We start from the raw sequence: 16,762 nt of genomic DNA, 5'->3' as shown, positions 1-16,762 counted from the left end.
TTCTTAGAAAGTACAAGAAAAGCATTTAACTTAAAAGAAAATGTTGATACTTGTTTGAGTTCCTGAAAAGATAAAGCTTCTATTTTTTTTTTTTTTTTAATTTTTATTTTAGAGAGTGTGTGAGCAGGGGAGAGGGCCAGAGGGAGAGAGAGAATCCCAAGCAGGCTCCATGCTCAGCACGGAGCCTGATGGGCTTGATGCAGGGCTGAATCCCCTGACCCTGGGATCATGACCTGAGCCGAAATCAAGAGTCAGATCCTCAACCGACTGAGCCACCCAAGCGCCCCAAAGCTTCTATTTTTTGAAAGACACCATTAAGAAAATGAAAAGGTGAGCCATAAAGTAGGAGAAAATATTTTTAATACATGCATTTGACAAACTCTGTGCCAAATATATACAGGACTCTTAACTCAGTAAGACAGCCTAATTTTGTAATTGGACACTATATTTGAACAGACATTTCACAAATGAAGAAGTAAGCACGTGAAAAGCTCAACATCATGGTTGTCAGAGAAATGTAAAATAAAACCACAGGGATATACCATTTCCAACCCACTTGGTTGACTAAAATTAAAAATACTGGCAATACTAAATTTCAGTAGGTTATGAAGCAGATTGAACTCTCATACATTGCTAGCAAAAACACAAAATGGCAGTTTCTTACAAAATTAAACATATGTTTACCCAATGACCCAGTAATTCCAGTCCTGGGTATTTTCCCAAGAGAAATGAAAACATTGCCTACAAAATGACTTGTACACAAATGTTCATAGTATTTTAGTTATAATAGTCCCCCAAAATCTTAAACACCCATCAACGAGTAAATAGATAAACCATTGTAGAATATTCAATTAATGGAATACTATTCAACCACGAAAAGGAGTATATCACACTGTGGAGGAGTCTCAGAAATATTATGTTGCTAGAAGCCAAGCACAGAAGAGTTCATATTATATAATTCCATTTACAGGCTTTTCTAGGATAGGCAGAACTAATCCATAATAACAGAAAACAGGTCAGTGGTTTCCAAGAGCAGAGGTGAGGGATTTGTTGCAAAGGGGCATGAGGGAACTTTTGGGGGACATTGAAATATTCTGTGTCTTGATGGGTGTGGTGGTTACACGTGTAAATTGGTCAAAACTCATTGGACTGAACAGCTAAAATAGGTACATCTTACTGTGTATAAATTATGCCCCACCAAAGTTGATTTAATATAAAAAAATTTTTTTTGAAATAAGTAGACACTCTGGATGTTGTTATATAAGTCAAAAGAAAAAAGAACCATGGAATTGTGTACGAACACTACAGGTATTTCAATGTAGCTGTTGTTCAGACATTTAAAATGGCGCAGACAAAACAGATATGGCATGAAAATGTCATCCAATCTTTGAGTCATCCATTCACAGTGAAGCCAAGAATCAACCTGCTCACAGATTTAGTAACTAAACAAATTATTTGATTTGTTGAGGTAACATGTTCCTTGTACTTCTTCAAATGGTACAGCTTGTAAACCAGCCAGAAGCACTGTGAAACCAAGTGTTACAACTATTGGCATCCCTCCAGGGAAAGTGTGAGAGCAATGTGCTTATTAGGACAGTGTTTAGAATTAGATTGAAGGGATTTTTTTTTTTAATTTTTTTTTTAACGCTTATTTATTTTTGAGAGAGACAGAGACTGAATGCGAGCTGGAGAGGGGCAGAGAAAGAGAGACACAGAATCCAAAGCAGGCTCCAGGCTCTGAGCTGTCAGCACAGAGCCTGGTGCAGGGCTTGAGCCCACAGCCATGAGATCACCACCTGAGCCGAGGTTGGATGCTTAACCAACTGAGCCACCCAGGCGCCCCTAGATTGAAGGGATTTTAACTGCCAAGAATTTCGGGAAATTTTAGTCAAAAACTGAAAAGAGCTTAAAATAAGAATATGAAAACCATCTTATAATTTAAGATTTTCATTATTTTTGCTTTGAAATTGATGTGTTTCCTTGTCTAAACATTATCCAAATCAAAGCAAACAAAAAATATGTAGGGAGAGCCATCTTTTACAAACATATTTTCTCTCTTTTTTTTAAGACCTTATTTTTAAGTAATCAATACACCCAATGTGGGGCTCAAACTTACAACCCCAAGATCAAGAGTTGCACGCTCCACCAAATGAGACAGCCAGGCGCCCCTACAAACATATTTTCTACTTCGTTACGTCACAGGATTGCAAACACAACGAAGTGTTTGTGTTTTTAATGAAGTGCAACGTGACCCCTTACCTGGGCTTAGTCTGTTCTTACTTCTTATACTTCTTTACTTCTCTGATTCACTGATACATAACCACTTCTTCCTTTTAGGATTTTCTCTTGACTCTAATGATAGGGCAGTAATGTATTTTTCTTCTACTCCTCTAATCATTTGTTTCATTTACTGACTCTCTTGAATCCGCAGTTCTGTCCTGAGATAAAAATCTCTCCATATATATTCTGCCCTCCTAAAGTCTTACCTCCTTCTATAACTTTCAGCCATTTTCTCTCCCGTCTTTGCTGCCAGTGCCTACCTTTCTTCTTAATTCTACACTTGCACTTTTAGCTACCTTCCAGGCATCTCTATCTGGATTACTTTCCCAAATCTCAACTTCAACATACCGGAAGCCAGGGCTTTCCTTTTTGCCTCTGACCAGTCCCTCCACCTGATTTTTTTAAATAATTTGAGGCGAGATTCATGTAACATAAAATTAGCCATTTTTCCTAACTTGAGAAATAGGTTTAATCTGTATGTTTTTCTTTACACAGTATTTTTAAAAAATAGTGGTAAAATACACATCACATAAAATTTATCATCTTAACCATTTTTAAGTGTACCATTCAAAAATGTTAAATACAGTTCCACTGTTGTGTAACCAATCTCCATAACTTTTCATCTTAGAAAACTAAAGCTCTGTACCCATTAAACAACAATTTCACATTCTCCACCTCCTCCAGTCCCTGGTCACCAACTTTCTGTCTCTATGAGTTTGACTAGTCTAGGTAATTCGTGTAAGTAAAATCATACAGTATTTGTTTTTTGTGACTGTCTTATTTCACTTAGCCTCATGTCCTCAAGGCTCATCTGTGTTATAGCATGTGTCAGAAATGTTTTTGTTTTTAAGGCTGAATAATATTCTGTTGTATGCATATACCTCATTTTATTTATCCATTTGTCTGCCAAAGGACATTTGTGTTTCTTCCACTTATTGGCTGTTGTGAATATGGGGGCACAAATGCTTGAGACCCTGCTTTGAATTTTTTATATCTATACCCAGAAGTATGCTGGATCATATGGTAATTCTATCTGTAATTTTTTGAGGACCACCTTACTGTTTTCCATAGTAGTTGGACCATTTTGCACTCCCACCAACAAAGGTCCCAATTTCCCTGTCCTCACCAGCCCTTGTTATTTTCTGGGCTTTTTGTTTGTTTGTTTTTGATAGCAGCCATCTAATGGATATGAGGTGATACCTCATTGTGGTTTTAATGTGCATTTTTATAATGATTAGTGGTGTTGAGCATCTTTTTATATGCTTGTTGGTCATTTGTATATCTTCGGAGAAATGTCTATTCAAGTCCTTTGCCCATTTTCTTAGATCAGACTGTTTGTTTGTTTGTTGAGTTGTAGGAGTTATTTTCTCCCATTTTGTAGGTTGCCTTTACACTTTGATTGTATATACTTGATGAAAAAAAGGTTTTAATTTTGATGTACTCCAAAAAACCTCCATTATTTTGTTGGACCTAAATTCCCAGGGCTATTGGACATGCCCACACAGAAATTTAAAATAGAAGCTACTAAAAAATGGATTTTATTTTTTTAATTTTTTTAAAAGTTTTTATTTATTCATTTCGAGAGAGAATCCCAAGCAGGCTCTGTACTGTCAGCTCAGAGCCTGATGGAGCACTCAAACTCCAGAAATGTGAGATCTTGACCTGAGCCGAAACCAAGAGTTGGACGCTTAACCGACCAAGCCACCCAGGTGCCCCAAAATTGGATTTTATTTACAAAATAAGCAAACTGTCTGCCATCAAGTTCTGTACAGGATAGCTAACACTCTTCCTTCCTCAAGGTAGCCAATTTTGAGAGTTGCTTGTGGTAGATTGTTACTGTTTTAATTATTCATGTTCATTTCCTGTAAGAACAGGGATCAGTCAAGTTTTTCTGGAAAGGCACAGATAGTAAATATTTTAGGCTTTGCAAGCCACATGCAGTCTCTGTCACCCCTGCCATCACCACCACCTCTTCTCCTTTTCCTCCTCCTATTTTGCCTTCTCCTCCCTCTCACTCTCTTTTTTATTTGATTATCCTTTATTTATTTTTGAGAAAGAGAGAGACCAGGGGAGGGGCAGCAGAAGAGGGAGACAGAGAATCCCAAGCAGACCCTGTGCTGTCAGCCAGAGCCTGACGTGGGGCTCGACCCCACAAACTGAGATCATGACCTGAGCTGAAGTCAAGAGCTGGACGCTTAACCAACTCAGCTACCCAGGTGCCCCTATTTGATTACCCTTTAAAAATGTAGAAACCATTCTTAGCCCATGGACTGAACAAACACAGTCCACAGGCCAAAGGCCTGTGAGCAGTAGTTTGCTAACCCTAGCAATAGTTTGCTAGTAGTATGAGGATTAAGTGCCCTTATCCACTGGCATGTGACTATGAGTGCATCCTATAGGAGAAGTGTCTATTCCTACTCCACTGATGTTGGGTTCCTCCATATGACAGTAAAAAGTGAGTGGGCATTGTATACATGATGCCTAAACAGAACCTTTAAAAGCAATTTCCTGTTTGTTATAACTCTGCTGCTCTTTTCTTCTAACTTGAGAATAGCATGTTCCAGATAGGGAATACTCCTTCCGTTTGGGTCTTGGAATGAGAAGGTGTATAAGATAGAGCTACAGCCAGCCTTCAGCTACCAATATATAATGTGTATGAGAAAGAAGCCATTGCTATAAGCCATTTATGTTGGGGGGTTACTTGTTACTCAGCATAGCCAAGAAATAGCTGGCTAATATAATGCAATAGGTTTTTTTAAATCCATATATACACACATACATACATATACACAATAAGCAATACAGTTTAGATGGGGATGACTTTTAACTCAACTGCAGGCTGATAGAAACTGTTTATTTAGCTTTGGAAATATTGGACTAGAAAACGTATAGAAAAAATCCAAATGTGTACACATAAATACTGACAGTTGAAGAGAGTGAGTGAGAGTTTATCATTGATAACATACTGCTTTTAATTAAGATCAGATCCCCAAACAAGGTTCTGTGAAGGGGATTTGTCATGGGGATGATGAGTCCAATAAAAATACTCAGCCTGAAATTGTTGGTTTTGAGAAGATATGATAAATGGGAATTTGTGAGTCTGAATGATCTTCCAAGTGTTCTAACCAAAATTTACAGGGCCTGATTCCTGGGAAGATAGTGTTTCTATGGGAAATAGTAAAATCCTGAGGGACACTGAGGGTATTTTAGACATTTGATCCACTATTTACTGAACCAGCTAATTGCTTGAATGCATTTGATTGCTACCTAACAGCTATAGCTTTGGGAATCATGGTATTCTATGTTCTTTTTGTTAATTAGTATTTTTAGAGAATAATGTAACAAACATTCATGTTTCCAACAGCAAGGGTGAATATTGTTAACATTTTGTCATATTTGCTTGACTTTCTTATATTAAAAAAATGATTATGAAGTTGAGGTCCCCTTTAATTCTTCCCCTTGCCACTCCCCATACCCCTCCTCCCTGCATCCCTTTTCTCTCTTCCCAGGCAACCAAAATCATAGATTTGGTGTGTGTCAATCTAGCCAATCTTTCATACTGGTTTTCACATATAATTTCATGACCAATATATAATATTTTTATTTGTATGGTTTTTAAAAATTATATAAGTAATGCCATATTGGGGTACTTGTAGCAATTTTCTTTTTTCATGCAGCAGTATGTTTTTGTGATCTCACATTTATACATATAAATCTAGTTCATTTCTCTTATGTGTTGTATAGTGTGCTATTATATAAATATGCCACACTTTATTTAGACATTTCCCCATTAATCAATCTTTAATTTCATTCATGTACTCATTTAACAAATATTTATTGAGCACTTACTGTGTTCTTGGTACTCTGCTAGGTATTCCCATTGCTTTACCACCATGGTACTCATAACTATAGTAAATTTTCCAAACATAAGGTATATGAGGTGATAGGTTATTCAGAAAAACATTAAGGGATATTAGGAGTGTCACTGAGGGAGACAGATTGTTATGTTAAACAGTGCAGTCTGGTAAGCCTCCTTAATGATATTTTAGGAAAAACTTAAAGTGAAGGAGTCAGCCAGGTGGCTATCTGGGAGAAGAGAATTCCTATCACAAAAAAAGAGCTCTTGCAAAGCCCCTAGGGTGGGAACATGTCTGGTGTGTTCTGGGAACCCAAGAAGGCCAGCATGGCTGGAGAAGAGGGAGCAGAGAGGGAGGAGGGCTGGAGGACTGGAATCACAGATGTTACAGGGTTGAATAGGAGCCGATGATCGTGCCTGGTCATGTAGGCCATTATAAGGACTTTGGCTTTCACTCAAAGGAAATGGGAAGTGCTGGGTTTTGAACAGAAAAGTCGCATGATCTATGTTTTTAAAAGATCAGTTCAGCTGTGTTGAGAATAGATTGTATGAGCAGTCAGGTGGAAGCATGGAGACCAATCAGCACGTTATTACAGTCATCTAGGTGAGGGTTGATGGTGCCTTGGACCAGGGTGCTAGCAGAAGTGTTAAAAAGTGGTAAGATTCTGAATATATTTTAAAGGTAGAAATAACGAGATTTGCAGATGGATTAGATGTGGAGCGTGAGAGAAAATGAGGTGTGAGAATATCTCCAAGGTTTTTGCCTAAGTCACTGCAAGGATGGAGTTGCCACCAACAGAGATGACAACTGTGGACAGAACAGGTGCAGGATGGAAGAGTGGGAAGTCGGTTTGGGATGTGTTGAGTTTGAGGTGTCCGTTAGGTATCTATGTAAAGATGCTCAATACTATATAAGTCTGGAGTTCAGCAAGGAGGTCTGGCTGAAGGTACAAATTCAAAGGTCATCAGTTATATAGATTGTATTTAAAACTATGATTACAGGGGCGCCTGGGTGGCTTAATTGGTTAAGTGTCTGACTCTTGCTTTCAGCTCAGGTCATCTGATCTCATGGTTCGTGAGTCTGAGCCCTGCGTTCGGCTCTGTGCTGACAGTGTGGGGCCTGCTTGGAATTCTCTCTCCCTCTCTCTCTCTCTCAGCCCCTCCCCCACTCATGCTCTCTTTGTCTCTCTGTCAAAAATAAAATAAACTTAAAATAGTATATTTCCAGGGTTGTACATCCATCACCACAATCAATTTTACAACACTTTGTCACTCTAGAAAGAAACGTTGCCCTCTCTACCCACTCCCTGGCAACCAGTACTCTTAACCTTGTCTTCTGTGGATTTGCCTTTTCTGAACCTTTCATAAAAATGGAATCATACAGCGTGTGTTATTTTGTGATTGGCTTCTTTCATTTAACATAATGTTTTCGATGTATATCCATGTTTTAGCATTATCAGTACTTCATTTGTTTTTATTGTTGAATTATATTCCACAATTTGTTCATTCATCAGTCAACAGACATTTGGGTTGTAACCACTTTTTAGCTATGGCAAATAATGCCGCCATGAACATTTGTGTAAAGCTTTTCGTATGGATATATGTTTTCAGTTATCTTGGGATACACCTAGGAGTGAAATTGCTAGTCATAGGGTAGGTAAATCTATATCTAACATTCTGAGGGGCTGTTAAACTGTTTTGAAAGTGGCTGCATCACTTTGTGTACGAGGGTTCCACCACCAATGTATAGGGATTCCAAGTTCTCCATTTCCTTCCCAAAACTTGTTATGGTCTGTCTTTTTTTATTTTAGCTATTCTAGTGAGTGTGAAGTGGTATTTCAATGTGGTTTTGATTTATCTTTCCCTAATGACTAATGATGTTGACCTTCTTTTCATATGCTTATTGGCTGTTTATCTTCTTTGAAGAAATATCTTTTCAAATCCTTCTCATTTTTTACTTGGATTTATTTGTCTTTTATTGTTGAGTTATAAAGCGTTTTCTTATATATTCAGGATACAGTTCTCTTATCAGATGTATGATTTGCAAATATCTTCCCCATTTTGTGAATCATCGTTCACTTTCTTGATGGTGTCCGTTGAAACACAAAAGTTATTAATTTTGATGAAGTCCAGTTTGTTGATTTTTTTTCTTTTGTTGCTTATGCTTTTGGTGTCATATCTAACAAGCCACTGCTTACCCCAAGGCCATGGAGATTTACTCCTATGTTTTTTTTCTGAACATTTTATAGTTTCAGCTGTTAACATTTAGGTCTGTGATCCATTTTGAGTTGATTTTTATAGATGATGAGAGGTTAGGGTCCAATATCATTCTTGTGCATGTAAACATTGCATGTAGATATTCACTTATCCCATCACCATTTGTTGAAAGGCTATTCTTTGCCCCCATTGAATTGTCTCAGCACCCTTGGTGAAAATCAGTGGGCTGTAGATGTGTGGATTTATTTCTGGGCTCTCGATTCTATTGGTCTATATATTCTAACCTTATACTAGTACTGCACTGTTCGATTACTGTAGTATTACATTGACGGATTTTTGGATGTTAAACCAAGCTTGCATTTCTGGAACAAATCCCACTTGATCATGTTGTGTAATTCTTTACCTATGTTGCTGGATTTGGTTCATTAGTATTTTGTTAGGATTCTTGCATCTATATTTGTAAAGGCTATCAGTCTGTGGTCGTCTTTTGTCGTGATGCTTTTGCCCGACTTTGATACCAAGATAATACTGGCCTCCTAGAATGAGTAGGGAAGCACGCTTTTTTCATTTTCTGGAAGAGACTATGAAGAATTGGTATTTATTATCTTTAAATTTGTAAGAATTCTCTAATGAAATCCTCACACATTTAGGGTTCACTTTTGTCATTGCTGTTTGTTTGTTGACTTTCCTGCATCAATTCCGTAAAGCCTGTCTACACTGCCATGTCTAGCCACTGCAGTCTCTGTTGGGTTAGCTTAGTGTTCAGGTAAAATTGAACAGACATTTCCAAATGCCTTGATCCTGTATTCTTGACCCTTTGCCGAGGGATTTATACAGGGTCTGAAGGTGGGGCAGAGGTGAAGGATTAGGATCTCTTCTGGATATGTGCAGAGCCCTGTGTGCGTGTGTCCTGCACGTGCGTGTGTCCTTTTAGATGCCCTCGAATATGTCAGTCAGATCTTTCCCCAGTACCCCATGGCCATATTATTTCCCAGCTTTTTCCTAGTTTTTAGCTAGCCTCTTGTTTTCCCCTACTGGTATCAGCACCTCAGACAGCTGCAGTATTAAATCATTGCTGCCGATTATTTCTGGAAAATGTCCTACAGATAGGGTTTTTACCACTGAGTGGGCTCCCAGTGAGGTTGATTAACAGCAAGCCCTGCCAGTGAGGTTTTTCCACAGAGCTGTCAGACAGCTCAAGGAGTGACAGTTGTATGCGGATGAGAATTGACTTTTCGAGAAGCTCCTAACCCAGTCTTTCCCTTCCAGTGGTTGCTAGGCTGCTGGTTTTCAGAGCCACCACAGACATGGGCAGGGGTGACGGGAATAGGATGAGTTTAAATGCTGCATAACTCTGTTTTCACTGAGATTCAGATTATTTCTGAAGTAGGTACTCTTGCCATTATGGCAAGCCTTTGGTTCCTTTTCCAGAATTCTATAAAAATTGCCTTTGACAATTTGTGCTGGTGTTCTCATTGCTTTTATGGAAGAGCAGATTGTCAGAGGGTATTCCTCTGCCATTCCAGAAGTCCCTCCACCTTATTTTAAACACCAAAAATTGTAAGCAATCCAAACGTCCACCTTCGTAGGATAAATTGTGGTATATTCATACAATGGAATACTATAGCAATGAAGATGAGTGAACTATTGCATTCAACAACATGAATGAATTTCATGAACATAATGTTGAGTGAAACACCAAAAATTTTAATTTTATCTTATTCAAGAACAAATGTAGACTTGCTAGCTTTTTATCTATTTTTGTAAACTGAACACGCCCATGAACTTGTACCCAGAATGTTCTTCATGCCCCTTTCCAAATAACCTGTTTCTAAACCTTGATATAATTTGACTTATTTAGTATATACTTTTTTGTGTCTGGCTTCTCTCACTCAACATTATATTTATGAAATTCATTCATGTTGTTGAATGCAATAGTTCATTCATCCTCATCGCTATAGTATTTCATTGTATGAATATACCACAATTTATCAATCCTATGTAGGTGGACATTTGGATCGCTTACAATCTGGGGTTGTTACAGTGCATTCTGCACATATATTTTTGCAAACATATGTGCATATTGTTGTTAGATATATACCTAGAAATGGAACAACTGGGCCGTTTGTTATATGAATGTTAACTGTGGATGCAGTCAGTTTTCAACGTTGGTACACCAATTTACATTCTCACAGTAGTGAAAAGTATTAAATGTACCCAGTATCCTTGCCATACTTGGTATTATTTGACTTTTTCATTTTAATCATTCTGATGTGCATGTATGGGGTCACATTATGACTTTAATTTGAACTTAATGCATTTGGTCCATTTTTATGGTGTTATCTGCTTTTTTCTAATTAATTTGTAGAAATCCTTTATATTTTGTATATCAATATATTCTGTGTAGATTTACAAATATCTCCTTCCACTCTGTGACTTGTCTTTTCCTTCTTTTTTTTTTTTTAAGTTTATTTATTTATTTTTGAACAAGAGAGAAAGTAGAAGTGAGGGAGGGGCAGAAAGAGAGAGGGAGAGGGAGAGAATCCCAAGCAGGCCCCACACTGTCAGTGCAGAGCCTGATGCAAGGCTCAAACTCACAACATGAAAGCATGACCTGAGCTGAAATCAAGAGTCAGACACTTAACCAAATGAGCCACCCAGGTGCCCCATGTCTTTTCCCTCTTTAAACGGTAGTGTTTCAATGGAGTACTATGTGGCAATGAGAAAGAATGAAATATGGCCCTTTGTAGCAATGTGGATGGAACTGGAGAGTGTGATGCTAAGTGAAATAAGCCATACAGAGAAAGACAGAAACCATGTTTTCACTCTTATGTGGATCCTGAGAAACTTAACAGAAACCCATGGGGGAGGGGAAGGAAAACAAAAAGAGGTTAGAGTGGGAGAGAGACAAAGCATAAGAGACTCTTAAAAACTGAGAACAAACTGAGGGTTGATGGGGTGTGGGAGGGAAGGGAAGGTAGGTGATGGGTATTGAAGAAGGCATCTTTTGGGATGAGCACTGGGTGTTGTATGGAAACCAATTTGACAATAAATTTCATAAAAAAAAATAAATGGTAGTGTTTGATAAAGAAAATTTTAGTAAACTTGATGTTGTTTAATTTATCAGTATTCTTTGCTATTTACGTTTAGTATTTATCGGATCCTGTTAAGATTTTTTGCTGGCTAAAGGAAATCAAATGCAATCAACTGATTTATTTTTTTCTGCAAAGTTTTAAAAGCACCTATGATTTATGAAGAATATTTTAGTCTACCTTGAAGAACAACAGTGCTTTCCCAAGAGTGTATTTTATGAACGATTGTCCTCTTTCATTCACAAAAGCATCCATATCACATCAAGCCTTAGGATTTTTTGTTCTTTCCAATCAAACCCAGCAATTCCATTGAGTATATTTTCTCATCCCATTTGTTTCTACTGGACTGTCTTCTATTTTCAGAGATAACAGAGCCTATTAGATGTGAAATTCTCTAACTTTTTGCTCTCCACTCCTATCCCATAAAATAGATCCTCATCTGTATTTATTTCCCCTCTTCCTGCTTCAGTGGAAGACATTTCATAGAAAGTGGGTCTATCCCACCTTAAAAAACAAAATAAAATTTGTATTCTCTAACCCCTACTAGTTATTATTCCCATCTCTCTCCTTCCTTAAAGAAGGAATATCTTACATATGTGATAAAATTGCACGGAACTAAATATACCCACACAATGAGTGAGTATACTACTGGTGAAATCTGAGTAGGGTAGATGGATTGTATCCAATTCAATTTCCTGGTTGTGATATTGTAGTTTAGTCATGCAAGATGTTGCCATTGGGGGAAATTGGGTGAAGGTGTATTGGGTTGCACTGTATTATTTTTTTTACAGCTATATGTGAATCTACAATTATCTCAAAATAGAAAGTTAAAACAAAAGTCTTTCTGAAACTTATCCATAAGAGTAACTACCATTTATTGAGTGCTTGCTGTGTGCTAGGTACTGTTCTAAGCACTGTCAGGCGGATACTGTCGCTAACCTCATTTTATACATCACTTACACAGGGTCACCCAGCTCACACGTGGCAGAGCTTAGCATTCAGATCCGGGCAGCCTCGTTGCAAAGGTAGAGCTCTTCATTCGGCTACACGTATTGTGTATCTGCCTTCCTGCCACCTTGTCACACTTCAACCCACCCCTCCTTAATTTAGCTCCCATCCCAGTCACTCGGCTGAAACTGCTTTGCCTGGACCACCAAGTCTGTTACTAAATGGAATGGATTCTTCTGGGCCCTTACCTTTCTTCCCGAAGCCTTTGGTATTGTTCATGCATTCAGCCAGTATTTACTGAGCACAGGGTGCCAGACTCTGCTTTTCTGCTACAGCTGAAGGATGTATGTATCTTCACTTGTTACAACTCGGGGATCAGAATATTCGGGCCCTGCTGACTTGCTTGTGGGTGGTTGACAAGCCACCTTCTGTGTCCCATGCTTTTATTTTTCTGTAGCTAAAACAGATCAGATTGTTGTTTTGTTTGTTTCACAACATTTAGTGGGAATGACTATATTTAGATACTGTTTCCACTTCTCCCCAGACAGAAATCTGAACCTTTCCAAGCAGTTGTTGTGAATATGGATACATTAAGAGAGCCAAATCCTGAAGTATTTTACCCCTTCTTATATAATTATTAATGATAAATGATTAATGATACAAATGATCTGAAAGTTGCCTTTGACTCTTTACCTACCTTTTTCTGTATAAGAATAATTTGGATTAATTATTCTTATGCCCCTTATATGGAAATACCAGGAAGATCACTGTATAATATTAAGTAGGTTTCATTCCATATGTTCAAATAAAAAAGCCACTCCAAGGAAAATACTTGATTTCATGAAAACACGGTGGAAGCTTTTTGCATATCATCAAAACTGAGCATTGAAGGCCAAGTTGAAGGAAAGGAGTCAGTCGTCTTGTGTCTTTCTACATATGCATGGTTATTTTTCTGTATTTTCATTCCTTTCCCTAATTCAGTAAAGGAGAAAAAAAATTTTCTCCTACTTCTTCATGCCAAGAAAACAACTCTTGTTTTATTAGTTCTAATGGGAGTGTGTTTTGCTTGATGATTGGAAGCAACTATAATCCTCCTGCTCCCATGCAGGGTTACTGTTTTTGTCTGTTAGCTGTTTGTTTACAGCAGCAGTTAGCAATTTGTATGGACAGTGCTGTTCTCAATGAAACCCAAATGCCTCTTGGAAGAAAGATGACGGATTCAGCCCAGTGACTTGCAAAACTTTAAAAGCAATTCCTTGTCAAACATGTGAAAAACAACTCTTCCCTCTCCGTGACTCGAGGAAAAAAATGAGAGACTATCTTACACCAGATGGTGATTCCTTGCTAGTAAAATGGGCCGGGGCTGACTGGGCCCCAGTGCTTCATGTTCCCTTTGCAAAACCCACAAAGAACACATTTGGGGCCACTTTTCAGAGTTGGCAACAGTCTCTGTTTTTTAAGGAAATCATATGGACACCAAAAAAAGCCACAGTGGATGAAGGGCTCGGAATCCCCAGAGTCCAGAAATGGGATACTTAGCCCTTAAATTCTAAGTCATCAATTGGAACCTGGCCTGGACCCAGGAATCATCCCAGCTGTTGCCAGGTTTGGTTACTTGATTAAATTTGGTTAAAACAAATTGAGAAAAGGTTATATTCTCTTGTTGACTACAGCTGTTTTTAAAAAGAAGATGGAGGGAGGAGGAGAGGGAGAATGGAGCACAAAACAAGAAGGAAGGAGGAGAAAAATGGAAACTAAACAAAACAAAACACCTTTGGAATGATGAAGTGATTAGCAAATTTCTAATTACTCCAGATCTAAAAGATTCAATCACTGATTTTGAGGACAGAACCTTCCTCTCCTAATACTATTTACATGTAAGGTATTATAGTTGCTTTTCACATATTTATAAGTTATTTAAAGAGGATTTGAGTGTGTGTGTGTGTGTGTGTGTGTGTGCATGCATGTGTCAATTTCCTGGCTTTTTAAAGATGGAAAGGATGCGTCGGACATAATGAAGCCCTTTCACTGACGACGACGTTGAAGCAGAGTCTGGCCAGCCACTTGCTAGGGATGTCGTGAAGATCTAAACACTAGAATAGTAATTGTATTGGTTAGTTTTAAAATTTTCTTCTTCATCTCAAATGCTGTGCATTATGAATCAGCCCCCTTTGCCTGTCATTTTTTAAATTACCTTGATTTGCACTTTCCATCACTTGAGGTAACACCTGTTTACTTTTGCCTTATATGCAAGAAAACGTTGACCACCTTCGCTAATGTTCTGTTTTATTTCTTTAGGTGTCTGAACACACACAGTTGAGTTGGATCCTTACCTGCCTGGTCAGACTGCCCCGGTTACAGCATTTACACCAGTGGAAGGTAAATGCTGGTGATCTGATTAATAAATAAGGAGTTCAAAGCTATTTTTTTCTCCTGTTTATATTTGTGTTCGGCTCTGGGAATCCTGCATTTACTGGCCTCCCTGGTCTGTTACTCACTAGTGGCTAGAACAGCATTTTAACCTCTCTGCCTCAGGGTCCTAAATGGGAAGTAAGAGAGTTCTCCAAAATTTCAACTTAAAAACAGGATAGGGGAGCCGAGGTATCTCAGTCGGTTGAGCGTCCGACTGCGGCTCAGGTCATGATCTCACGGTTGGTAGGTTCAAATCCCCGCATCGGGCTGTGTGCTGACAGCTCAGAGCCTAGAGCCTGCTTTGGATTCTGTGTCTCCCTCTCTGCCCCCCTCCCTGCTTGTGCTCTGTCTGTCTCTCTCTCTCTCTCTCTCTCTCTCTCAAAAATAAACACTTAAAATTTTTTCTTAATAAAAAAACAGGATAAAAATGTCCAACTTATTAACTATTTGATTTTATCTGTGTAGGTTGAATCAGAGCGATCTTTGGATAGATTTGGTAATGACTTAGAACATTATAATTAACAGACAGTCACAATTTCTGGGTTACTGGGCTCTGAAGTTGCCTCCCATCTCCACTGTAGTTAACTGGCAGTCAGGCTCAAATGTTTCCATTGTGGGGAGAAGAAACAACATATTTTATTTAACATTTATACAGGTTGAGTCCAGGCAACAGTTCAAACCCACAGAAAAATGAAGGCTGTACTTTTTCTAGGAAGCTCAACTGAGAAAGATAAAGTGGATAATTCATAGTACTTCACTCCCATTTATTTTTGCAGTTGCATAACCTGAGGGTAGGTAGCCCCCATGTACGTCAGCCTTCAATTTCAGTTTCAAGCTTCTTTCCAGCATATTTTCAGGGCCATTGGTTTCTTCAAAAGCTGGTCCAGAAACCTCCACGTTGAGTCTCAGCAAGAATCAGAGCTTTCAAGTGGCTGCGCCTAAATAAGAGGTAGAGTTAATACTGTAGAATCATTACCTTCCAGGAATTAGAAACAAAATTTTTTAACGTTTTCCACCATATCTTGGTTTTAGGCAAGACTTTGCCATTTGATCATCATACTCTAAGTTGAATACTGCAATCCGTTTTATAAGAACTGAATACTAACTTAATGGGAAATGTTCCCACTTTAAAATCGTGTCCGAGGAGCTCCTGATAACACATTACTAGTGAATGCCCAAGACGGTTTCCCCCACTACCCAAAACTAGAACATTCCTCTTTCATAAGCCACAGTGGAGTAGAACCAAGAAGCAAGTACTACTTCATAAAGGTGAAAATCCTTTTCCGATTTCTTCCAGTTATCAAAAGCAGGCACTACTGTAAGTCTTTTGCAAAAGCAAAGTGGCATAATGAGAACTTTCAGGTAGCAGGGGAAACCTATATTCTGGAGAAGCCTTCCCTCCAGTCCGTGATATTTTATTTGTGGGGAAAAACATGGGTTTCAAATGCCAGCCTTATCCTAGAGCGTGTTCCTGCCTTCTCTGGTCATTCCTTCATTAACAAATACCATCAAGTCTCGTATCACATTAGGCGCTGGGGTTACAGCAGTCAACAGGAGGGACAGAGCCACTCTCATGAGGCTTGTCGTCTATTTGGGCAGAGACAATTACACAAGCCATCAGAAAGTGTGAACACTGATCAGAGGGGAGAGTTCCAGGACTGTAGAAGGATCTCTGAGCACCTAGCTTGGTTTTGATTAGGGGGGATAGTAGGGTAGAAAGGTAGAAAGAACACTGAAAGTTCTCAGTGTTGCTTGAGGTCAGGGTTATTTAGAAGATTCTACAGGGGGTAACACAGATGTAAGGCATCTGAGACACATAATAGACACTCAATAAATATTCATGCTCTCCACATCTCCCCCTTCCTTTGTAATTTCGAGATCCAGTGTTCTAATATAGAAAGACTCTGAAGCTAATACAGTAACAGTTTTTAAAAACTGGGTTCTTTTCCCATTTGCT

General features: G+C 38.5%; 1 protein-coding gene across 6 annotated transcripts in view; it reads left to right on the top strand.

Annotated features, from left to right (window-relative positions):
- WARS2 (tryptophanyl tRNA synthetase 2, mitochondrial) overlaps positions 1 to 16,762 on the top strand; it is a 97,766-nt gene that overhangs the window by 60,916 nt on the left and 20,088 nt on the right. For all 6 annotated transcript variants that reach the window (XM_045478831.1, XM_045478830.1, XM_045478829.1 and 3 more), the window contains one exon: positions 14,692 to 14,772. In XM_045478831.1, coding sequence (XP_045334787.1) covers positions 14,692 to 14,772 — 81 coding nt within the window. The remainder of the gene's footprint in view (positions 1 to 14,691; positions 14,773 to 16,762) is intronic.

The sequence above is a fragment of the Leopardus geoffroyi genome, chromosome C1 (assembly GCF_018350155.1).
Source record: "Leopardus geoffroyi isolate Oge1 chromosome C1, O.geoffroyi_Oge1_pat1.0, whole genome shotgun sequence".
Taxonomy (NCBI): domain Eukaryota; kingdom Metazoa; phylum Chordata; class Mammalia; order Carnivora; family Felidae; genus Leopardus; species Leopardus geoffroyi.
The sequence above is the reverse complement of the archived record's forward strand: the minus strand, read 5'-3'. Positions and strand labels throughout refer to the sequence as shown.